This window comes from Patella vulgata, chromosome 7 (assembly GCF_932274485.2).
Source record: "Patella vulgata chromosome 7, xgPatVulg1.2, whole genome shotgun sequence".
Lineage (NCBI taxonomy): Eukaryota > Metazoa > Mollusca > Gastropoda > Patellidae > Patella > Patella vulgata.
In genome coordinates, this window is record NC_065885.2 from 10,929,947 (window position 1) to 10,956,962 (window position 27,016).

A 27,016-nucleotide genomic window follows, 5' to 3' on the forward strand; every position below is an offset into this window, starting at 1 on the left:
TATATGAACTATTCAGGCGGATGATACCCATCACAACTTACAGCTAAATGGGGCAGTGGTGTGTCTTTGGATTTCAGAAACCCACTTGTTTGCTATGTGAACCCATCAATGTTTTTTCTAGAACACGTAATCATACTCTGCCTCGTGCACGGCACCAAATTTGCATAAAAGAAGCTATATTGCCATGACGTATATTGGTGACATTTCTAGCAAGAGTTCCCTCCAACCCTCTGTTTACACCGAACCCCGTACTCCATGATAACACCCCAAACTCTTAACATTAACGTATTTTCATGATTTATTGATTGATTCAAGGTATACTAAAAGCCTGTACTAAATAAGAGATTGTTATCTTTACAAACACCGCTATTCTATTAATCCTGTCCAATAATATAAGGAACTGCCGAATGGGTTCTCTTTTCACGCAAAGCACAATCTATTGGGATTGTCACAAAGTCCATAGACGTGTAAGCTCTTCTAAAACTAGGATTAAGCTTTCGTTTCGACAAAGATACATCTATGAATAAATGTTTATCGCTTTTTCTTTCGTAAATTACATCATTCGCGTCAGTACTTTGTTGACCGTAAGATTGGGATGAATACAGCTTTTTAGCACTATTGTTACAATGTTCGAGATTAATATACTCTGCTTGATCGGCACTCTTTACGGCACTCCATCGATCCCTCTCATAACAATAACTTCCCAAGGTGTGAACTTTCTTCCAATCTTTTGGATTACTTTCTTGATAAGCTCCACGCGTTCGACATCTGGAGTGATCTGTAACATACTGGAATGGGTACATTGGTTTACTGGCTCTAGCTACCCGATGCTTCCCATGATACAGTTTAGGTCGAAATTTTTTATTTAACTTAAATGTCGGTTTAACGGCGTCAGCTTTTTCTTCCTGGTTTTGAAACTTCGTGTTCATATCCCGATGCGACCCCGTTTCTTTTATGCTTGGCAAATTAGACTTTTTAGCAGAAGATTTGGTGTCTTTAATGTTCTTTTGTGGGGTTTTCGAAACTGCTCTCTCTGTGTTCTGGGTCGTCGATATACTCGACGTACTTCTTTGAGTTAGGAACTTCTCGGGTTCGACACTGAAAACACCCGAATCCCGATCCATGGATCTGACTGAATGATTCGAAGCTGATTTCGTGGGTTTTGACTTATTAACGTCTTCGCTACTTGAATGGACTCTTCTCCTTCTTCTAAGACTCTTAGCACCAGAGCTGTGAGTTCTCCAAGACGTCTGTGATTTAGAATCAACAGCATCTGAGTCATCAGAATCATCAAGCAATGAAATCAGATCAGCGCTGACACGTTTCATTAATTTCTTTGTCTTTCGCTTTACTTTATCAACCCTTTTCATTTTATTAACTTTGTCATGTTTCTCCATTTTGGCACTGGAATCTGAATCTTGCTCCCTGAAATCGGAGACATCCGGTGTGGGTAGATGCGGAGTTGGTGGCTTTTCCCTACGATATCGCGGAGTCCTGTGTCGTGGTTTAACTCCGGGAAACAAGTCATTGTTCATAACATCAATTATCTCCACTATGTTATACATTCCGTGATCATAAGCCATTTGTCGACACGTATATTCATATTTTTCTATTGAAGCCAAACCAGCTTCGGGATTCCCCTATAAAAAAAATTGAAAATGCAACGTTAAAAACATATTATATAGTGTACGTCAAAATCTGGTTGGTGATTCATTAAGATGATGTCCCTTGAAATTAAATTTAACTCAAGAAATACGATAACTTCGATGTGCCATGGACCGGTTTTGGATCGGATTTTTTTGTGAGGGATCGGGTTACAACCCCACAAATTCCCCTACCTAACCCCTTGGTGTCTAACTCGACGCCTGGAAATTTCAGACCTCCCCAACTTGCCGGAAAATAGACTCTGGTGCTACATAGGGATATAAAATACGTTGCGTGGTGTCAGGTAGTTGTTCCGGAGAAAAGGTTGTAGAATAATTAACTTACTATTAATAAGAGAGTGTAGTTAGGATCAGCGCCATTATCTAACAAAAACTCTGCCATTTCTTCTTGGTCGTTTCTTATAGCCGTCATAATCAAATTCTCATTATACTGTAATATAAAGGCGGTAATATTCATTACGAGTGGAATGCTTTCAGGAAATTACCAGGTTAATTAATTCATTGATCGCTCTATTCAGTTCAAAGTATCAATGTATTTGATCAATTATATCTTGGACTTTATGTTTTGTATTTTCCTTTTGAAAAGGCTAGCCTATAATACTTTATTATTAAAAAGTAACATTCCCAAATGACCAAAGAATGCCGCAAACTTGTAACTTTGATCTTACCATGATCATTTTGATGTCACCATTTGGTTTCTCTAGTAATTCTTCTAATCTGTCTATATCACCCAGTTTAACGGCGGTATACATAGACTACAAAACAAAATAGAAATGATGTTTAATGACCTACTCTTTTGCATGGCAACCGGGCTAATGAAGACGAGCATACGCTAAGCAGTGTGGCGTGAGGAAAATTTGCCGGACAGTGGCGTTTCGCCTATACTCTTCATCGAGTTCCAACTTTCAAGTGCTAGAGATCGAGTACATGAGTAGACCTCGGTTTTTCGTATTAGACGCTTTACCATCCCAAAAAGTTCGTCTTGCATCAATGTTTAATTTAACTGATGAGCGCAGTATAGCAGCAGTATACATTAACCACACCTTTCAAAGCGCTAGATATCAATGTATTCTGTTCCATCAAACAAAACGAAGGAAAATTAGTAGAATCGGACAAAACCAAGCAATTGCTGAGGACACAACAGTCAAAACTACTAAGAGTACAACTGCAGTATCAATCGATAGAGATACACCGGGTGCAGCTCCAGCTGTTGGTGACCAATCCGGTACATCAACATTTAGGGAGACATACATCATGAATTGGGCTATTTAAATTGAAATGAAATGGGGTTTAACGTCCTGAGTTCTGTCCCGGTTGGGCTAATGAAGACGGGACTGCGCCATACAGTGTGCTACGAGTGAAATGTTGCCCGAACAGCGGCACTACGGTCTACGGGACCTCGGGTTTCGTCCCATCCGAACGACTATAAGTTGTCCCACTGACAAGGGGAAGGCCCGCTGAAAGATCCAGATAAACTTTCTCGGCCCCCGCCAAGCTATTTATGCATGAAAAAAAATCATCTAACCTGTTTTTCCTCAAGTGTCATTTCATCATCAACTTCATCTTCGTCATCATCATCATCATCGTCGTCATCGCTGCCTTCTCTGTATTTCTGTACTGATATAATAGGTCGTCTTCTTAACTCCACGGATGATCTACTACGACCAGTAACTCTGTAAGATTCTTCACTCATGGTCTGAAAATATTGTTTTGAAGACGTTTGGTTTATAAATTCTTCACTCATAGTATGAAAATATTTGAAGACATTTGGTTTATAATATTCTTCACTAATACCCTGAAAAATTTTTTTTTAATACATTTGGTTTATAAGATTATCCTGCACTCATAGTCTTAAAATATTTTTTGAAGACATTTGTTTTATAAGATTCTCCAATTCACTTTTTAAAGACATTTGGTTCATAAGATTTTTTTTGACGACATTTGGTTTACAATTTTGCTTCCATTTATACAAAGCAGATTGAAACTTTCTCAAATATTCCGCTTGTTGATAAAAGTAGGGGAGTTTGTCCATTGAAATCTGGAAGCTCTGGATAACCAATGAAATGTAGAGATTCGGGCGACCAGGTATTCCGTCTGATATTAGGTATTTTAGGTTAAATTAAACATAAATTTGTCCTGAATTGAAGGTCAGTCAAAAATATAAAACGACAATACAGAAGACCTTATTCAAAACAAATAACTCGAAACTAATGAAATATGTCAAGAACAACATAAACTCTTACTCGAATCAGAGAATTACTTTCCTAATGGCTGTTTTCTGATCATAAACTACTGTATAAAAAAGATTGTTAATGTGTTGGTGTAACGGTCATAAACAATGACCTGTTACGTTGATATTGTCATTGGCACCTACATAGCTACTTAATATAAGCCTTTGACTAAACACAGATTTCTTTTGCCAAAATTGTGAAGGGTGTTAGGTATTCAACCTCTTGTACATTCTACAACACGAAGTGTTCATTTGGACAATATTAACATTCCGAACACAAAATCGAAATGAAATGAAATGGGGTTAACGCCCTACTGTTCTGCTCCTATACTGGACTATAATGAAGAGAGGCATACGCTATACTGTGTGCTATGAGGGAAATTTTGCCCGGGCAGCGGCACTATGGCCTGCTCTTATATCGAATTAAACTTGCAAGGGATCTTTTACGGGCATGCTAATTCATACAAGGGACCCCGGTTTTTCGTCCCATCCTTTCGACTACACAACTGTTCTTGACAGGCCCTCCGTCCTGCACCACTGACAAGGGGAAACCACGTCGGAAAATGGAGAAGAAGCGTGCCCAGTGTGTTCTGGTGGAACAAAACCGAGCATCACTGTTTACACATAGGAGTGTAATTAAATGAACCATTGACTGTTGGAATTTGATGGAAGGGAAGACGGAAACGCCACTGTCAGAGCAGTATTCTCATCCCAAACACGACACACGCCACTGCCAGGGCAATATTCTTCTCCTTAGCATTGCAAACGCCACAGTCTGAGAAATATTCTCCTTCCAAGCATTTCACATGGGGCTGCCATGGCAATATTCGCCTCTCAAGCATAGCACACACCACTGCCAGAGAAATATCCCCCCCCCCCCCGCATTGCACATACCACTCACTGTCCGAGCAATATTCTCTTCTCAAACATTGTTGCACATGGGAATTAACCATATTTTAGTCTCAAAATGACCGAAGTATTGTGTTAATGAGACGCTAAACCAGATTCCATTCCATTCGACTCGATCACATAATGTATCTACTATAAATATCAGTTATTGAACACTTTAATTTTTATATGTGTGCGTAGAGTCTGTATACACAAGTACTCTTTTTATCGCTGATTATCTTATTATCGCGTTAATTACAATTAACTGAATCAACCTAATGTCAAAAAAGTAGGAGAAAAAATAATTTTTGCCACCTGGACATGCTATTATGGCAGCTAGTAAATTGCAATTGTTTTGCTGTATGCAATACGGTTTCTAGAATCTCCATAAAACGATGACAGCTTAAATGTCTGTTTCCGGCACATCAAAACACGGTGATATGTTTACAGTCGTGTAGAAATGAAATGGGGTTTAACTGCCCTTTTTCGGCAAAGATCGCGCTAATGAAGACGGGCCAATCGGGCCAATCCCGGCATCGAGTCATTGTCTTACTCGCTCACTCAGCCACCGTGGCTCCAACTATAACTAATTTTTGATTCATTGATCACACTATTTTATGTACATTGAATGTCGTTTAGGGCCTTAGTTCCCAGTTTTTTTATTAATTGGCCAGCGAACTTCCCAAACTTAGGCTGCCTGTCTAGAGTTAGCTCCGCCTGTATTCTCGAGGTATGAAGTAGATGCATCGCTGTGTGCAGTATGGCCAGCGAAGTGTCAAACGACATATGGCGGAGGGGTGTGATTGGTTTGATCAGTACCAAAAATCTTTTAATTTGTAATCATTATAGTCGTTCGGATTGGACAAAAAACCATGCCCCCTGTACACAATGGCGTGCACGTGAATAAACTCTTGACAGTTGGAATTCGGAATTCGTAGTGCCGTTGTCATAGAACAATGTATGGCGTATTCCCGTTTTCATTAGTCCATTTATAACCAAGAAATATGACACCAATCAAATTTGTAATTTGTCGTTACGTCATGTGGAGTGAATATTATAAGTGTATAATAGTTTTTTTGTAAATACTTCAATATACTCTGGTAACAATGTATTGACCTCTTCAATACCAACTTGATAGTAAACACGTTACTTAACAACGTTTTATTATACCTTTTAACAATGAACAATTGAGCATTAATGACTCGATTAAAATACAGAGTCGACCTAGGTAGACTGTAAAAATATACACATTGAGAATGGGCTGTATGTTTGTCATGTAAGTTGTGTCATATGTTTACAACTATTATTCGTTTTGTGCTATAAAATATGAAGAAACCATTGTGGCTCGGTGAACATGGTACCGTGTCACTGGCCATACCAGGAGGTTCCTTGAGATTTTCCAGCCTGACCCCCCCCCCCCCCCCGCACTCCCTCGACGGATGGCCTGGCAATGAAAGGGGATCTCGCCATTGGGACGTGTCAGACAATAAAAAGAGGTCCCGACTCCCGTGTATATTAGCGTGTACATAAAAGAACATAAACGGAAACGCCAATGTCCGATGAAACACCGTCTTCATTAACATATACTGATGTCCAAAAGAAAGTATACACACTAAAAGTATGACTAAGTTTTGGTAAAGCATTGTTGAGTTTGTCTCTTCTGTCCAAACTCAACATTTCTAAGCAAAATAAAAATGTGAAACAAATTGACATTCTACCCAAATACTGTATACCATGGAAAAACGACTTTGGTTGATGCAGCACAAAATGCACAGTCTATACTTTTTTTTGGACATTAGTATAGTTGAGGCAAAAAAGTAAGACGTTAAACCTCTTATGAAATGAATGAAAATAAATAGTAGGCCTAAGTGTAACATAATTTTTTCAAAATGAAGTCTGTAAAATGCGCTTAGAATAATAAAAAATGCAGCCCGTGTACATATATTGACCAAACCGTGGAATGCTAATGCGATATTTGTATATTGTGTTGGTTTGTATTTATCGTGTATATCTGTGTATTGCACTGTGTTGTTTTTGGGTGTATATTTGTATATTGTGCTGTGTTGTATGTATCGTGTATATTTGTATATTGTACCGTGTTGGTTTTAGGGTGTGTATTTGTATATTGTGCTGTGTTATTTGTAGGATGTATATTTGAGAGTGTGTATAACAGTAGTTGTATATTACGTTACGGGGGCTGACTAAAAAGTTCTACATATGAAACGGATAGATCATTTGGGTTGAACCAAACTTTTTATACGCCAACATTTTCATGTGGACGTATTATGCCGTCGCCCCTGTCCGTCCGGACGTCCGTCCGTCCACAATTGTTTGTGGACTCTCTACAGGTCACAATTCTTATCCGATTTTGACGAAACTTGAAATATAGGGTTATCCCCAAAAGATCTCGGCTGCTTTCGATATTGGCATGTATCGGATCGAAACTTCATGGATTATGGCCCCTGATTGTACGAAAAATCACGTTTTTAGCTTGTGGACCCTATAGAGGGAACAATTTTTATCCGATTTTTTGAAACTTGAAATGTAAGTTTATAACCCAAAGATCTCGGTTCCTTTCGATATTCGCGCATATCGGACCGTAACTTCCTGAATTATGGCCCCTGATTGTACGAAAAATCGCGTTTTTAGCTTGTGGACCCTATAGAGGTCATAATTTTTATCCGATTTAAAAAACCTTATATTTATATCACCGTTACACCCTAAGGACAGCTGAGTTCGATTTTTATCCGATTTTGTTGAAAATTGAAATGTAAGTTTATAACCCTAAGATCTCGGTGCCATTCGATATTCGCGCATATCGGACCGTAACTTCCTGAATTATGGCCCCTGATTGTACGAATAATCGGTTTTTAGCTTGTGGACCCTATAGAGGTCATAATTTTTATACGATTTAAAAAACCGTATTATTATTTCACCGTTACATCCTAAGGTAGGTTGAGTTCAAATTTCGTGAAAATCGGCCCAAAATTGACAGACAAAATGGCCGCCGTTCGTTCTCAAATAGTGTAAAAATATGGTATATCAAGGTTGTGGACCCTATAGAGGTCACAATTTTTATCCGATTTTGTTGAAACTTGAAATGTAAGTATATAACCCAAAGATCTCGGTTCTTTTCGATATTTGCGCATATCAGACCGTAACTTCCTGAATTATGGCCCCTGATTGTACGAAAAATCGCGTTTTTAGCTTGTGGACCCTATAGAGGTCATAATTTTTATCCGATTTAAAAAACCTTATATTTATATCACCGTTACACCCTAAGGATCGCTGAGTTTGATTTTCGTGAAAATCGGCCTAAAATTGACAGACAAAATGGCCGCCGTTTGTTCTCAAATAGCGTAAAAATATGGTTTATCAAGGATGTGGACCCTATAGAGGTCACAATTTTTATCCGATTTTGTTTAAACTTGAAATGTAAGTTTATAACCCACAGATCTCGGTTCCTTTTGATATTTGCGCATATCGGACCGTAACTTACTGAATTATGGCTCCTGATTGTACGGAAATACGCGTTTTTAGCTTGTGGACCCTCTAGAGGTCATAATTTTTATCCGATTTAAAAAAACGTATTACTATGTCACCGTTACACCCTAAGGACGGCTGGGTTCGAATTTCGTGAACATCAGCCCAAAACTGACAGACAAAATGATCGCCCTTCGTTCTCAAATAGTGTAAAAATATGGTATATCAAGGTTGTGGACCCTATGGAGGTCACAATTTTAATCCGATTTTGTTGAAACTTGAAATGTAAGTTTATAACCCAAAGAGCTTGGTTCCTTTCGATATTCGCGCATATCAGACCGTAACTTCCGGAATTATGACCCCTGATTGTATGAAAAATCGCGTTTTTAGCTTGTGGACCCTATAGCGGTCATAATTTTTATCCGATTTAAAAAAAAACATATCATTATATCACCGTTAAACCCTAAGGACGACTGAGTTCGAATTTCGTGAAAATCGGCCCAAAACTGACAGATAAAATGGCCGCCCTTCGTTCTCAAATAGCGTAAAAATAGGGTATATCAAAGTTGTGGCCTCTATAGAAGTCACAATTTTTATCCGATTTTGTTGAAACTTGAAATGTAAGTTAATAACACAAAGATCTCGGTTCCTTTCGATATTTGCGCATATCGAATTGTAATTTCCTGAATTATGGCCCTTGATTGTAGGAAAAATCTCTTTCTTCTTAGCTTGTTCTCTATCCATCTCTCGAAAATGTGGGCGTATCCTGCCTGGCAGCCGCTGGTTCCACCAACAAGTACAATCAATGAATGAATCATAGACATAAGAACAGCAACTGTAGTGTTGTTATTGTCTTCGTACCAGACCATCTTGTGAACCTACCCATTGAAACCATCAGAAATGGACAAACTGGCTATAGGACAGTCATCAAGTACCTGCAACTGAAAGGACTAACTCCAACACAGATACACGCCGACATGGTCTCCACTTTAAAGGATGATGCCCCTTCATTTTCCACAGTAAAGAAGTGGGCTACGGTATTTAAGCGTGGCAGAGAGAGCCTTGACGATGATTCGCGTCCTGGAAGATCATCAACAGCAACCATTCAAGAAAACATTACCCGGGTGCATGACAAAGTGTCAGATTACTAACGTGCCGTGACAATCTGTGTTGTTTTGTGGCAGATCCTGATAAATTTTGGGCCAGATTTGTAAGCATGGATGAGACCTGTTTCCAAAAATGAAACAATAACTAGTCGGTCGTCGTTTTTGGGGTGGGGCTGAAGAAAAATTCTTCCTGACCGACATTTAGCCCTTGCAATATCGTTGGCAAAAGTGTGTTCACCTCGACGGGAACTATGTAGAAAAATAAATTGAAACCATCGACTTTGTACGGGTTTTTCACAGATAGTCTTACAACTTTTCAGTCAACCCTCGTGAACTGTGTCTTGTATTACGTGTATCTCATTGTGTATTTTGCTATAATGTTGATTAGTGTATTGGTTATAAATTTAAGGTTATTATATAAACTATAAACATACTTATTGAAAACAGCTACTGATTTATTTAATCGACGTTTCGAAGAGTATTCTCTCAACATTTTCAAGCTAATACAATATAACAAAATTTGACGCAACATATATAGACAAAATTACAATAACAAGGTTGAAACCATACATGGCAACAACAACAAAATGTTGAGAGAATACTCTTCGAAACGTCGCCTAAATAAATCAGTAGCTGTTTTCCATAAGTATGTTTATAGTTTATTTATCTGCCCGGTTACTAAATACCACTTAAAAGAATACATTTAATATAGCGCTCCTTACTGCAATATATACATTCAGTGGCACTGTTCAATTAATAATGTACATAAATATACTATACTAATGATTCATTAATTCGTGAAGGTCCTTTGAAAGAGGGGGGGGGGAGTGACCGAATGGTTAGCACGTGCGCGCTGTATCATAAGGCCTGTCATTGAGTCAACTGGTTTCGAATCCCCGGTTGTACGTGACAAGGAGTTGGGTCGCCTATTCAACCTCGTGGGTTTTCTCCGGGTCCTCCGGTTTCCTCCCACATCTAAAGACCCCTACGCGCAAGCGAATTATTGAAATAAAATTAAAAACCATATGTTAGTCCCGAAATGACCTATTTTGTGTCGAGTGTACGTTAAACCCCACCTCTCTCTCTCCCTTTGAAAGAGATACGTTTTTAGTGATTTCTTAAAACTATCTTGAGATTATTCACATAATGGAGTAAGAATCGTGTTTACTGTGTTATATAATTGAGTCATGGCCTTTGTTTACTTCGCATATATATATATATGTGGGGAGACTAAATATTCTATTATCTACTTTATTCTATGCACACTCATGTTTTGTTTTGTATGTTATGTACATGTGGTATGTTTGTAAGGTATTATTGTAGTATTATCTGGTAATTTTGTCAGTGCTATGAATTTGTGCTAGTGCATAATGTTTGTACTTTTATTTTAAACTTTTGTATATTTTCTGCTGACCTCGAAGCAGGGGCGTGGTGACCCATGATTTTATTTGAGGAACAAGATACCGTGGGTGCGGGACAGGGTGGGGTGGGTACAAAAGACCAATATTTATATCTTTAGGTGACATGTGGAGAAATATTGCGCTGTGTTGAACATGCTGGAATCGATTTGTAGCATACCTGAACCATGGTATGAAATACTAGTTAAATGTGTGGAATACTAGATAAATGTATGGAATACTAACTAAATGTATGGAATGCTAGTTAAATGTATGGAATACTAGCTAAATGTATGAAATACTAGTTAAATGTATGGAATATTAGTTAAATGTATGGAATACTAGTTAAATGTATGAAATACTAAATGTATGGAATACTAGCTAAATGTATGGAATACTAGCTAAATGTATGAAATACTAGCTAAATGTATGGAATACTAGCTAAATATATGGAATACTGGATAAATCTATGAAATACTAGCTAGATGTATGAAATACTACATAAATTTATGGAGTACTAGCTAAATGTATTATTAGTCACAGGTAATGCAATAATTCAATGAATTAATATTTTAAATCTTATACTTTAAACAGCTGGTAATGCAATAGTTCAATGAATTATTTACTTTTTTACATACATTTTACATTTTTAAACTTGAAGAAACACGGTATGTAGTATGTTCCTGAATCGATGGTCCGATTAATCCCTTTCTGAGTGGGGTTAGTTATAACCAAACGAAACACTACGAAGAGTGTGAATATGAAGATTTGTAAATCTATACCGTATATATGTATATTTATTGTTAACGGAGTACGATTGTTAACTGTGATTTTGTTCTAACCCCATATTTCTAGATTTTAAATATAAAGATATTTAATTAATACTTACGCTTTTATAATAGGTTATCATAAATCTTGTCAAATAATAAGTTCTTTTGGGTTGCTTAATATCTCTTTTACGATTCAAACGGGAAGTCAATAACAACAACAACACAACAAACTAATTCTCGATTGTATTCCGTTTGATGATTGATACCTGTTAATGAACGTGCACATATTCCAATCGTTATTTTTCACGTTTAATCCTTTAGTATTTATTCACACAGCATTAGACTTTCGTTAAATTCTTTGAACTTAATTTTAATCCTAGTAGCAGTTCAGTTCTAAATGTATAAAGGATATGATGATCCACGTCAACTTAAGACCAGTGTTGAAAGTCAGGTGTATGTATATCGACCTATTGTATTCTATATCTGATTGGTTATCGACATTCGATATGCCATTAACTCTACTACAGTATAATACAACCAAGTATCTTCGTAAACCAGCAGTCATAAATCTCGCACCTGTTAATTCCCATCGCATGGTGTACAGGTGTTAACTGTGTTTAATACGTATGTCTGATAAGAAATAACCGTGATTTGAATTAGACATACTATTAATGACATTTTACAGGGGATAACGGTGATGTGATCCCAATATATCCGTACCGTTCCTACGAGCGGCCCAAGAACAGACTGAAGGTGGTGGGAGGGTGTTCTGACTGTCAAAGAATAAGCCTTTCGATTATAAATTAACTTTTGTGCATTGATGAAGATAAAATCTGGGAGATATCATTCCTGGGGGCGTAACACAACTTGCCATTTTATTATATATCGTACACTTCGAAGGTATCTGTTACCTGTAGGCTCTAGGATACCTAATCCCACTTCCCATTAAGCCATATATTTCAAACGTTGCATTGATAAACGTTCTGGTGAATATGCTTTCTCCGTCAGAGCAGCCAAAATGTGGAATGATCTTCCAAAAACTCTTCGAGAGTCCTCTTCCATTCGAGCTTTAAGACTAACTTAAAAACATATTTATTTCAAAACTGCTTTTGAACTGTTTTGTTGTGAATGCGCTTAGAAACACGCATGTGTAATGAAGTGCTATATAATAATAATAATGCATTAATCCACCTATTTCTTCCTTGTTCCAATCCGTGTTCGGTATATATTATAACTTAAACAGAGAAGAACGTGTTTTTGTTGTCGTCAGATAACAATATACTTTGAGATCAATAAAGCTTTTGTTAGGTAAATACAAATGGCGTATAGTAACGTCTCGTGTACCAGTAATCCCCACCGTCATTATATGTATTATATTAATCTAAGCAACTTAATCCCTCGACATTTTATAGATAATACAACCACTATAGCTGTGGATATTTAGCAATAAACGAATTCCTTTTGATATTAAGACAGACCTAAGTCATGACTTAACAACACCGAGTGTCATTTTATAGAACGGTATTTTAAATGATTTCTATGGAAATTCTGTGGAATTGTCTTATAAATTATAATGCACAGGGCATTTTAGTAAATACATGTAAATCAATTTTGATTAGCTAAGCACTAAAATCAATCTAATATTATCCAATCAAATTACTAAAATTTGAATTTTATCATAGTTAAAATTTCGTAAAACAGGTCCGTGTGTTCTTAAAATCCAACACCTTCAACTTATTTTTGGGCAATCTCGATCCCCCTTCGTCTATCTCTGGTAAAACTCGCAGGCCATCTTGAAATCGGCAGCATTAAATTCTAACAAATCATGCCAATCCGTAACCACTCCACGGCACTAAACAACCGAATTCACGCTGATTAATGGCTGGCGAGTTTAACCAGAGATAAACGATGGGTAAAGTTATCTCTGGGATCGACAGACAGAAGTTGGACAGACGACCCTACTCCTTGTCACGTACAACTGGAGAATAGAAACCATGCCAGTTGACTCAATGACAGACCTTATGATACAACGTGCACGCGCTAACCATTTGGCCATCCAACCATCATACTCAATGACAGACCATCAGACCCCGCCAAACAGTACACACCCCTCAATGGTGAAACTTACGACTGGGTCTTTAATACAATAATTAATTATAAGAAGAGTTGTATACAGTATTTGTAGTAGTTTAATATTAAAACATGTTTTATTGTATACAATAAGATATAATAGTTGATGTTTAAATATAACAAATAAATATAACATACAACTAACATTTTTAAATAAACATCTTCACATTATCAAGTAATCACAATACAAATAGTAGAGTTACCTCAGCAACAACATATGAATTGTCTAGAGTTACCCCAGAAACAACACATGAAATGTCTAGAGTTACCCCGGCAACAACATAATTTTTTAGAGTTACCCCAGCAACAACATATGAAATGTCTAGAGTTACCCCAGCAACAAATGAATTGTCTAGAGTTACACCAACAACAAATGAATTGTCTAGAGTTACCCCCGCAACAGCATATGAATTGGCTAGAGTTACCACAGCAACAACATATAAATTGTCTAGAGTTACCCCAGCAACAACAAATGAAGTGTCTAGAGTTACCCCAGCAACAACATATGAATTGTCTAGATTTACCCCAGCAACAACAAATGAATTGTCTAGATTTATGCCAGCAACAACGTATGAATTGTTTAGAGTTACCCCAGCAACAACAAATGAATTGTCTTGAGTTACCCCAGCATCAACGAATGTATTGTCTAGCGTTACGCCAGCAACAACATATGAATTGTCTAGAGTTACCCCAGCAACAACAAATAATGTATTGTCTAGAGTTACCCCAGTAATAACATATGAATTGTTTAGAGTTACCCCAGCAACAACAAATAAATTGTCTAGAGTTAACCCAGCAACAACATATGAATTGTCTATAGAGTTACCCAAGGAACAACATATGAATTGTCTAGAGTTACCCTAGCAACAAATAAATTGTTTAGTTACCCTAGCAACAAATGAATTGTCCCAGCAACAGCATATAAATTGTCTAGAGTTACCCCAGCAACAATATATGAATTGTCTGCCACTTGATAATGTGAAGATGTTAAATAATAAAGCTAACAATTTATAACATGTTTATAACACAACACAGAACAATGGGAGAATTTCATTTTTATAAGTTCATACATTCCAAGATCAACATTGTCTTTTCAAATTCAAGAATTTCTCCCTACATAATTATGTATGGAGAATTATACGAATTAATCTCTGGGTTTTTCTCTGACTAAATAACTCTTGAAATTCCAGATAAAAGCTGCAGATTCTGTGTTATTTTGATTTTAATTTTCTTCTTCAAAATGAATTCTATGTCAAGAGAAAATATTTTGAGTGAGGCATCAATAACAATATAATTTATACCAGCAGCCTATCCAACAAACTAAGCCAGTTAAAAACATGTATTGGCTGAACAAGAATCTGTTCACAGTATAAAATTTCTAATACATGGACATGTAAGAAAAGTAAAGTGAACATACTCAAAGAAAATGATCCAACTGTGCAAAATGAATGAATGAAATTGGGTTCAACGTCCTACTTTTCTGCAACTGTGCAAAAAGGATTTAAGATTTAACAGAATTTAAATTCAAACATTTAAACTATACAAAATATGATGACACATGTATTACTGGTAGGTTGAAAAACATGTAGACCAAGAGACTTGTTACAAAATTTAAATGATTATTTCACATGAAAAAATACTGCAGCAAATTGTAATCTATTTTGTTCTGTTTATATAACAAACATTTAAAATAAACTAATACATTAATATTATAAAATATCCGCCCTCTCCAATTCTTTAACAAAATGATTAAAGGCATGTAAATAATTCAAATTCAAAACTTTACATAAAAAAAAAAAATCACTACGTAATGATTCGTTACAAATTAGTGATCAAAAATAATTAATACAAATTCAGTCTACAAAATGATTCTATATAAATCAATGATAAAAATAGTTCATTCTATAGCGTACAATTTTTGAAACATTAAATAAAGGCATGTTTAAATAATTCCATTTGAAAAGTTGACAATAAAATAAAATCTAGAAATGATTTTATGTAAATGAGTGATCAACACTGTTGTCCAAATACTAGAAATAAAAAAAACTTCATTTAATCAAATTATATACACATTAAATCTACATCCAAAATAAGCACTTTATAATTATCTACTAAACAAATTGGTGTCATTTTCAAATATCTTAATATATACATAATCTGGAGTGTACATGTCTCTAACATAACAAAGGGGGATAACTCTAAATAGTAATCAAATATTCGATGAAATGGCAGTTATGACTATTTCTGTAGTTTCTGACCTAGATGTGATCATTCCAGCCTATATTGTCTCGGCTTCGACTAAAAAAAAATTGTCTGGACAAAATAACAGCTATTGTGTATATGGTAACAGGCTGATCGCGTAGACAGTTAATTCAATGAATGTTGTTTCCATACGCCGGTTAACAATACATTCCGCATATTTCTAATACAGGATTATTAATTTTCTTCTCAACCAATCGTAAGACATACCAGAACATCCCTATAGCCATTTTGTCCAAACTCCAATCAGTGTAGCTTAGGCAGATAATTTGATTGAGGTTACAATTTATATTATAGCCATTTTGTCCAGACACCATTCAGTTTAGATTAGGCAAAGATAATTTTATCAAGGTTGAAATTTATATTATATTTTTATTATATTATATTCTTAAAAGTTCAAGTGACTTAAATAGCTTATTAAGAAAATGTTGTATTCTGCCTAAGGGGAAAATAGGAGGGCTACTCTATGTCAATGTTTGAATAAAATACTGTAATGTATATTTTTAAGCAAAATATAAAAAAATCTATTAATCTCACAAAGTGAAAAAATAATTGGTTCACTAATGGCACTTCTAAAATTTTTAAAAAGGAAAAAAGAAAGAAGAAATTAAGTGCATCAATATTTGAAAATATCATTGACCTTCTTCAATCAAAATTACAGAATAAACTATAATTATAATTATTTATGACTTTATAACAAAATGTACAAAATGTCACAGATCGACTAGTGCATAGGTTAAAACTTTTAACATTTTACAAATTTATGTACAGAAAAAAGTTCTCAAATGCTACTCTTTCTTCTAAAACCTTTGACACATCTATATCGGGAAGTAGTTTGATTTAAAAAAAAAACAACAATAAAATAGCTTGATAGCCTTGACAGATAACTCTAAAAAAACATCGTCCAAATAAATAAGTAGCTGGGTTTTTTCCATAAGTATGTGTTATAGGTTAATAAAATTTTAGCTCCTCTTTATCAAACATTAAAAGGCTTGATGCGCCAATTGCATTTTCGCTACATTATCAAATTTCTCTCGTCTTAAACATGCATTATGCAAGAGCTAAATCTGTCTATTGAAGGTCTTTCTTTAGGACTGAAATGTTATCTAAATTATTAATTAGACATTAATTAACGTATCCAGAACATAATCAACTCTAGATGGCAGCGCTAGCCTGCGATCTTTAGTGGATTGTGAGCCGATTTACTGCATAACTTTCCTTCTTGATTTAACGATTAAATGGATAATCGAGACTATGCTGTTTATTGTACTGACTTTAGTAATGATGACCGAGGCTAGGGGGAAATTTCAGTCGCTAAGTTCTCGGTTCATAGTGGATCAATTTGAATGAAATCTTCAGCAAATTGCCTTTACATTATCTAGTCTTTAACTGTTATAGTGAGAACTGCTAACTCGTTATCGAATCTCCCATAATGTATCTTTAATTAAGAAGACAAAATCAAACTACCAACGCTAGATAATCTCCCGGATTGGATTAAATCGGATTTAAACTAGGCCTATCAGGTTTCCAATAAAAGCTTGCAGTGTCTTGTTTTATAGCTAGTAGTAACATAGATCAATGAAATTTCAATTTATCATAACTTTATAAATACTGAACAAAATTGAACTATTTTTAGACTGATATCCTATTAGAGATTAAAATTTCACTATATTGTAGTTTGCAAATGATTGGTATAGCAGTAAATGACGCATCAAACATTTCATTTCATTTAATCCATGCTAAACTTTACTCAAATTGATTAAATATTGAACGGAATTGAACTATTTTTGGACTGATACAAAACACTGCCGCTCGGATAGTATCTCGTACCCCACAAACATCTCATGTATCACCACAATTAAATTCTTTACACTGGCTGCGAATACAGGAAAGGATTGATTTCAAGATTCTTTCGCTGACCTATCAATGTGTTAATAACCTAGCACCATCATATATAACTGAACTAATTCAAAGTTACAAGCCTTCCCGGAGTTTACGCTCATGTGACCAAATACAGTTGGTGATCCCAAGGTGGAGAATGAAAACATTTGGGGCAAGAGCTTTTAGTTTTCTTGCTCCATCAAAATGGAACGATCTTCCAGTGTTCATCAAAAGTGCTCCTTCTATTGAGTGTTTCAAATCCAGACTTAAAACATACCTATTTTAACGTTATATCTAATTTAAAATTGTGTGTAGAAAGTGCATAGAGCATACTTTAAGTGTGGAATTGACGCTATACAAATGTTCATATTATTAGAGATTAAACTCTCACTATATTGTAGTTCGCCAGGAATTGGTATAGCGCTAAATGATGTATCAAGTCTTTAAAAAGAATACAGGTATTTGACATTAACATCTCATTAGATGGGTTTTCTTTATTTCCCCATGAAAAAATCAAAATTTCCAACAAATACCTAATCATGAAAAGTTTGCAATAAAAACTAAACTATCAAGTCAAATTTATTAGCTACTTACAGTAACCATCATCTCAAAAAAATAAATGTTTGGCTCAATATGTACAAAACTTCCTACAAAAGTTCTTTGATCTAACTGTATTATTAAAATAGAATAAACGTCTAACTAAAATTAGAAACGAGGCAGTCTTCTTTCAGAAATCATTTCAAATCCAGTTCTAAATGCCATTTATAATAATAACTCAAAAAAAACAATAATGGAATTACACATGGACATCACACTATAGTAGTAACCCAACTGAGAGCCAGGTCAATCCAAACCTTAAACTTCATTGGACCACTTTAAGGTGAGAGGTCCCTATGCATATGCATATATGTAAATGAATATAAATAACAAAAAATTATGCTGCATTGGAATAAGTCATACTATACAGTAATTAAATAATGAAATGTGGTTTAAAGTCTTACTTTTTTTTTCAGCACCAACCGGGAGAGAGAGAGGAAATGGGGTTTAACGTCCACTCGAAACAAACTAGGTCATTTCAGGACTAACATATGGTTTTTAATTTTAATGCAATAATTCGCGTAGGGTTTTTTAGCAGTGGCAGGAAACTGGAGGACCCGGAGGTTGGACAGGCGACCCTACTCCTTGTCACATACAACCGGGGATTCGAAACCACGCCAGTTGACTCAATGACAAGCTTTATGATACAGTGCGCACGTGCTAACCATTCGGCCATCCAAACCCCCAGCACCAACCAGGCTAATGAAGACATGCATACACCATGAGGGAAATTTTGCCCTGATAGCATTGCTTTGAACTAAGTCTTTTTTCAATTTCCAATTGTCAGGAACTTTAAAGTGTTCCCAATGATATACATAAGATCTTAGTTTTTCATCCCATCCAAGCAACTAGACACTTTTCCTTGCAAGACCCTTCGTACAGCACCACTGAAAATGGCGAAACCATGTTGAAAATTACCAGAGACACCAGTAATTGTAATTATGAGATACCGACTTAACAACATTGTTTGCATCAACTTACAAGTAATATCTTCGACGCCCAGGATATTCTGGCGTTGTTACCACTTGTCAGAGTTGCAGGAGGGTCTGGCAAGGACAGTGTCTAGTCATTCTGTACGATAAACTGAGGTCACTTGTACACATTGGCGTGCATGTAAAACAACCTGTGACAGTTGGAATTCAAAATAAAGGTAGGCCATAGTGGTGATACTGGGACAAAATTTCCCTCATACAACCCTACATTAGCTTCATCAGCCAAGTCGTTTCAGAAAAGTAAGATGTTAAAACACATTTCATTTCTTGCGTCAAAACTTGTAATGACAACCCTGATTCAAGTGCAGCATTAACTTTACATTTTATCATTACATGTACAAAACAGTTATGTATAGAAAATTCAAATTAACATTTTAATACATAACCCTTCAAATTAACATTTTAATACATAACCATACATGTACGTGTACAACACAGTTATGTACTGAAAATTCAAAATAATATTTTAATACATAACCATACATGTACATATGTACGACATAGTTATGTACAGAAAATTCAAATTAACATTTTAATACATAACCATACATGTACGACTCAGTTACATGTATGTACAGAAAATTCAAATTAATATTTTAATACATAAACAATATGGTGTATATAAGTTAGTAGGTGGGTATGTACATATGGATGCTTTTGATAATTTCTTATTAAATTTCTTTATATTTACAAATAATTTATCGTCAAGTTACAAATTACTGTACATGAACTTATTATACATACATGTACACATGTCAAGGTATTTTGTCAACATCAAAAATACATAAATCCATTAGTTGACTTGTGCCCTAATCTAACTGAGATTCCTAAAACTAAAGTTGCTGACAACCTTTCGCATAGCCAAGTAATTTTTACAAAATTTAATATAAAAAAAACTCAAGTCGAACACGAACAATCAAAGGTCATCTCTTGCCACTTTGTCTTCATTTTCGGTAGAAAAAACATTTTGTTCATTTTCACATTTCTGTCCGATATCTAGATGAGTTTTGTCTGGTGTAGAAGAGGATAATAAGTCTACTTTCAGTTTATCATTTGTAAGACTGTCTTCTATGTTCACTGTACTGTCTTCCATGTTCACTGAGATTTCACTAGCTAAATCCGCATCTATACTCTCTTCATCTTTACTTTCTTGTCTTGAAGTGTTATTACTGGCCAGATCTGGGTGATATTGTTTTAGACGAACGTGCCATGCGACACTCGCCACAGCTGTCAGCGATTTAAACTGGTGAATAACGTTTCTCGGTATAAAATAAATATCATCATCACGAAGCTGAATCCGTGCATAACGAATACCATCTCTATGTAACTGGTTTAATTTAGCATCTTCTACCCAGGTAATACACTGAAATAACAATCATTAATCATTGTAAAACCATCAATTTATTGATTCTGTAATTTCGGATTATCTCCCTTGGCTTTCTGAGGCTATTTTGTCAGGTTTCAAAACCTTCAAATTTTCAAAGATTCCCATCTGAAACATCCTACATTATACACTGTAACCCGCGTATCATTTAATCTTGAATATTTAGCACTAATTTCTTTCAAATTCATTCAATATCAAATGTTTGTTTAAAAATTCGTAAAAATCACCAAAAATCATCTAATTTGTACTAATTTAAAAAAGCTGACCATTCAATTTTGATAATAAATTTCTAATTTACAAGCGTTTAATTTCTCGATCACTGTTAAATAATAAGCATCCCAATTGATTATTGATGTATAATGATTAATATTTGAACAGTGGTCAGGAAATTAAATACTGTTAAATTGGAAACTCACTATCAAAATTAATCAGTCAGATTTTTACTGGACACAAGTACAAATTAGATAATTTTTGGTGATTTTAAATGATTTGTACACATTTTTAAACAAACATTTGATATTGAATGAATTTGAAAGAAATTAGTGCTAGATACACAAGATTAAATGATACCCGGGTTACACTGTATAAATCAAGCATGTATCCTTTTTCACAACTTGCATATTTGAAGTTATGCCCCACAGCCCCCTGCCCACCGCCCCCCCCCCCCCCCTACACACACACAAAAATTGAAATAAAATTTCCATTTGAAACAGTGACTAATTACAAACCAAAGATAAATCACATAAACACTTCAGACTAAAACATATTCACCTGTTCCCAAAACAATCTTGAAAACCTAAGATCAGCTGATATATGTCAGAATATGTTGTTACCAATAGACATTTTAATATAATAGCGCTAAATGATGAATATGCATATTAAACATGCATTATGCAAGTGCTAAATCTGCATATTGTAGGTCTTTCTTTAGGACTGACATGTTACATGTACACGTATCTAAATTATTAATTACACATCAATCAACTCATCCAGACCATAATCAACCCTCAATGCCATCGTTAGCTTGCAATATTTACTGGATTTGTTGAATACATTTTGTGATGGACAATTCAACGTAAATATGGATAATCAAGACTTATTATCACACCAAAGTTAGTAATGACGTTCAAGGCTAGCCTAAAAATTGAATCACTAATATCTTGGTTCAGAGTGAAGCAATTTGACAAAAATTTGGCAGAATGCCACTATGTCACTGTTATGTCAGACCATGTGTCATTTTGTTTGAATTGTCATCACAGCCCATATTATTTTAATTATAACATGACAAAGATGTTTAATATATTTCTGTGTTACCTGAGAAACAGGAGGTTCATGTAGATCAAGTTGAAGTTTACTTGCTAAATCCAGAAAATCACCCGCATGAAAACAAATAACATCTTTAACTATTCTTTTCTCCCCAGTTCTAAAATTTAAAAAATATAATTGTTATTTATATATTTTAAAGCAGTACATTTTTTGAAAAGTGTTTTTTATTTTGTCAAAAATATCCATGGGTAGATTATTTGATTCAATCTTTGTCTTTGTTGCTTTCTGGAAATTTAGTTGCAGTTGGGTATCTAATTTCATTAGTGGTCATATTAAATGCTGATTTTATTATTGAAATATTTTAAGTCATTATTCAAATGCTATTCGAACATGTGATTCAATTGAAATGGTCATGTTAAACCCATTAGATGCAGACTCTGTTTTGATTAAACTTTGCCCAATTCACCTGTGCTCTTATTATAAAGTAAATCTGATGACAGTGTCATTCAGCTCACGAGGTGTTCACATTTGCTGAATAAACATGTAAGCCTCCGTAGACCACCCTACATTAGTTCTACTAGTGTTTGAATTTGCTTTAAAGGACAATATTGATGCCAGTCATTATCACATATGTGATAGAGCCGGTTAAACACATTACAAATATAATTTTAACACAGAGATCATTGCTACGATAGCTGAGTAATACAGGTTTCCTGAGTCGGAAGTGACGAACGTCAAAGGAAAACATGAGTCATCTCTCTATATAACTGACTGATGTGACGAGTGATAATGGATATACGGCCGAATTTCTGCTCACTAATAATTCCTTCGAAGACCAAAAGTTGATATATGGGACTGTAAGAGGATACCTGGCAATTAAATAAAGTAATTGAATGTCATTAGATAAGAGAAGACAAGAAAAATAGAAATAGTCCGTACATTCCCTTGTTTATATTCATTCTATATCTTATAAAAACATGGTAATGCACAGACTTTTTCTGTTTTTCTTTCGTCTTCACTTATCTAGTGGCAGTCAATTCTTTTTATGAATTGTCAGATATCCTCTCACAATCTCATACAACAACTTTTCGTCTTCGAATGAATTATTAGTGAGCAGAAATTCGGCCATGTATCTGTTATCACTCGTTGCTTCAGTCAGTTATATAGAGAGACGACTCTTGTTTTCCTTTGGCGTTCGTCACTTTCGATTCTGGAAAACTGTATTACTCAGCTATCGTAGGAATTATTATTATTATTATTATTATTATTATTACAGCATATTTATAGTGCACCCTTTCATATAACATGTTCAGGGGCACTTTACAAAGTGACAATGTAAATCACACATAAACAACAAGATTATGGGCATGTGTTAAAATTATATCTGGAATGTGTTTAACCAGTGCTATCACATATGTGATAATGACTGGCACCAATATTGTCCTTTAATGTGCAGTGCAATTGCTACTGAAATGATCAATATATTAATATTCTAATCCTGATATTCATTAGACTGTATGGTACATGATGGAGGGCCTGGCAAGGACAGCTGTCTAGTCATTTGGACGGCACGAAAAACCAAGGTCCCGTGTATACATTGGCATGCACGTAAAAGATCCCATGACAGTTGGAATTTAATATAAGAGTAGGCCATAATGCCGCTGTCCAGGCAAAATTTCCCTCATAGCAGATTGTATGGCCTACGCCTGTCTTCATAAGCCCAGTAGGAGCAGAACAGTAGGACATTAAACCCCATTTCATTGACTGTTAATATACATGTAGCACATGTACAGTGTTGGAACTACACAGTTTTAACTGTTAAATTTTCTTTGAAAATATGTTGAAGGTATTTTCTTACTTATCACCATTATGGACAGCTTTAAGAACACCAACAGCAGCAGTTGTCAATCTATCAAAACCTTGTCCAACATGATCAGCATGACATTTAGTTCTATCTTCTACCAACACTTCTCTAGGTTCACTAGCTCTTGATACATGACTTAATCGCATCAATTCTGTTAAACCCCTGAAATTATACATTCATACATGTAAATACATTAATGCCTAATATCTCTAATGTGACAGTAATGCAAAATATAGTGTATCAAAATCAATGTTAACAAAATATCTTCCTTGAATTCATAATTGTTGGAAAGACACTCGTTTTTAAATAATACAGTTTTAAACATCATGGCTGCAGAGGAAACATTATACATACATGTGTATGTACATCAGTGATTCTCAACCAGTGTATCGCAAAATCTTCCCACTGTAAGTGTGCCGCAAAATTTTGAATGGCACACCAAGAAAATTCCTCACTAAAGAAGCCAGCTATTTGACTGATGAAATTCAAACACAACAATAAAGTAAGTTCATAGCTGTGTTTTTCTTTATTTAGTTTGAGTCATTCTATGTGTCTATGACTACATGTAGCCTGTGTCTATGGTTGTCTATGCCCTGAAATATTTTTCATATATATTTAACCAAGTGTGCCGCTAATTTTTCATGTGTTCCAAGGTGAGTCATTGGAAAAAAACAGGCTGAGAACCACTGATGTACATGTACGACTCAGATTGTAATGTGTTTTAATAAGATCTCCTACATGTATGTTCTCTAGTATGTACATGTAATAAATACTCACTTCTTTCGTTTATATGGTGATTTGGGTAAGTCAGCTGTCGGTACAAGCTGTTCACCTGGTCTCGCCCATAATATAGGACCATCATTACTTTCTTGTGGAGAGATCTTAATAGCTGATAATGGACCCCAGGGCATCACAGCTTTGAGAAATGGACTATCTTCCAACATTCCAAGAAAATCAGGAAAATAATCTCCTACTTCTTCATGAACAGTTCCAACTAAACTAATCTGCAGTAATGGACCTGATCGGAAAGTTCCGTTGCAGTATGATTTTTGGACAGTTTCCCTGAATTTTTGCATGGTTGTAGTTTCAATGTCTGATTTACCGAGCACATCCGTTTTTACAGTGAGATGGGGATATAAGTCTGCAAAGTAATCAATAAAATCAGGTAAATATGCTGCCGCATTGTGCACTATCCCCATTACACAATTGGCCACGCCTTCACTGGTTTCACCATAAACTAATTTGAAGAATTCGTCGGAGAATTCATTCATTTCTTCATCACTTAAAACTGATAATTCTTCCTGATATGCATGAATAACCGTTGCACCACCATTAGCATAATGTTCCACATGAATAAATTTTGAATATTTGGAGGGAAATGAGAGAGAATTGGGACCACAATCGAATGCTTTTCGATCACTTTTAACCATTTTGGTGTCTGTCATGTGGAAATTTACATCAGTTTTTAACTCTACATGATCAATTTTTTCCCTTTTTATGATCAGTTCACTTGAAGAATCCGATATTAATTTATGATGATCACTCTTTTCAGTCTTAAAGTCAAGGGGTAAACCTGAGTTGGATTTAGATGTATGAGTTTGAGTACCACATGATACTCGACTCCTATGTTTTGAGGAGCTGGATGAATTGCTCGATTTTGAATCAACAAGAATGTGTTTATGGCTTGTGTGACTGTCTTTATGATGATGAGACGATGAAGATGATGATACTTGGACACCTTTGCTTTCAGTCCGTCTTCGAAGATTAACCTGCACACCACAATTAAATACAATTCTCTTTTTATTAGGTGTCCTCGGAGACTGAACAGAGGTAGATTTTACGGGTGAGATTGAGACATGATTATAGTTTGTGTTTCCATTAGTTACAACCAATGGCTTCTTTCCCCCTGGATCAATACTACACACATTAGAAATCACACTTTGATTCTCTTGTTGTTTTAGTCTACGTAAGGGATCCAATCTTGATATGTAAGTGCCTGCGGGACGATAATCCATTATCTCTTCTATGTTTGGTTCTATTTTAATTATTGGCACCTGATTGTCATTTGTGGCATCATCTGGTGCTTTTTGATCCAACTGGATCGGAACAGGAGTAGTATTTGTAGTTTCTGGTACATCTACAAAGAGAGATACATGTAATTTTAAAAAATGACAATTTTACAGTGTAATTTGAAATCATTTATTAGACCATCTCTGATTAATAAGTATCCATTGTACATGTAAACATGATTGATAGTGATCATGATTTAGAATGGTATGGAATGGTTCATCCCCATCACAGAACAAAATCTTAGATGACAGATTCTCTATCTGTTCTGTACACTGAATCAAAACATTAACATTCTAACAAAACTTTATACAAATGTACTAGATACAGGTACCTGAAACTGTTTGTGTTTGGATTTTTTCTGCGGTGTCATCTTCTGTTGTACTGCCAATCATTTTGCCAGCAGAAAAGGATATGGGTGATTTTGCTTTCGGTGATGATGTCTTTGATCTTGGAGAGAGTGAATTACTGTTTATTGATGTATCAGAATCGGTTCCTTTAGAAAATCTTTTTTGATCTTTTCTAGCTTCATAATCATCAACATAACCTGATCTTGATAAACTACGATAATCATGTTGTATTCTTCTGCGTTTACCAGATTCGGGACTAATACAAGCATCTGTTGTAGAAATTGGAGATACTACTGGCATAGATAATCTTGGTCGCTTTGATTCTGGAGATTCTTTGAGCTCTTGAGAACATTCTTCAACTGCATCGTCTGTCGATTTGGAAACGATAGGACATTTCAAGCCTGGCAAATTACGAAATCCATGTTGATCTCGCTTGAATTCTGAGCCTTGTTTTGTTGTGGCAATTCCTTCGTAAGGCTTCTGATCGCGTGCCTCAATACTTTCCGCTGTTAATTTGGCTTCTTTCTGCAATATTTCGAAGATATTGCCCTTTTTGTTATCATCAGGACGCAACTCAGCTAAATCTTCATCCGACATTTTCTTTCTAAAACAAAAATGGCTGTTCTTGCGGTTCCGAACACTGTTGTGTTCTATATTTCCATTGGTTAAAATTTGGGGAAAACTCAAG

General features: G+C 35.3%; 2 protein-coding genes across 2 annotated transcripts; both read right to left on the reverse strand.

Annotated features, from left to right (window-relative positions):
- Positions 1-280: 280 nt before the first annotated feature.
- LOC126827889 (uncharacterized) lies at positions 281-12,000 on the reverse strand. The gene is made up of 5 exons (XM_050557460.2): positions 11,658-12,000; positions 3,190-3,360; positions 2,333-2,419; positions 1,990-2,094; positions 281-1,640 (listed from the first exon to the last, which is right to left on the reverse strand). The coding sequence occupies exons 1-5, from the start codon at positions 11,676-11,678 to the stop codon at positions 375-377; spliced, it is 1,650 nt and encodes a 549-aa protein (XP_050413417.1). The 5' UTR covers positions 11,679-12,000; the 3' UTR covers positions 281-374.
- Positions 12,001-13,710: 1,710 nt separating this feature from the next.
- Positions 13,711-26,959, reverse strand: LOC126827882 (lysine-specific demethylase RSBN1L). The gene is made up of 5 exons (XM_050557451.2): positions 26,313-26,959; positions 24,689-26,048; positions 23,906-24,073; positions 22,096-22,204; positions 13,711-20,760 (listed from the first exon to the last, which is right to left on the reverse strand). The coding sequence occupies exons 1-5, from the start codon at positions 26,923-26,925 to the stop codon at positions 20,314-20,316; spliced, it is 2,697 nt and encodes an 898-aa protein (XP_050413408.1). The 5' UTR covers positions 26,926-26,959; the 3' UTR covers positions 13,711-20,313.
- Positions 26,960-27,016: the final 57 nt, after the last annotated feature.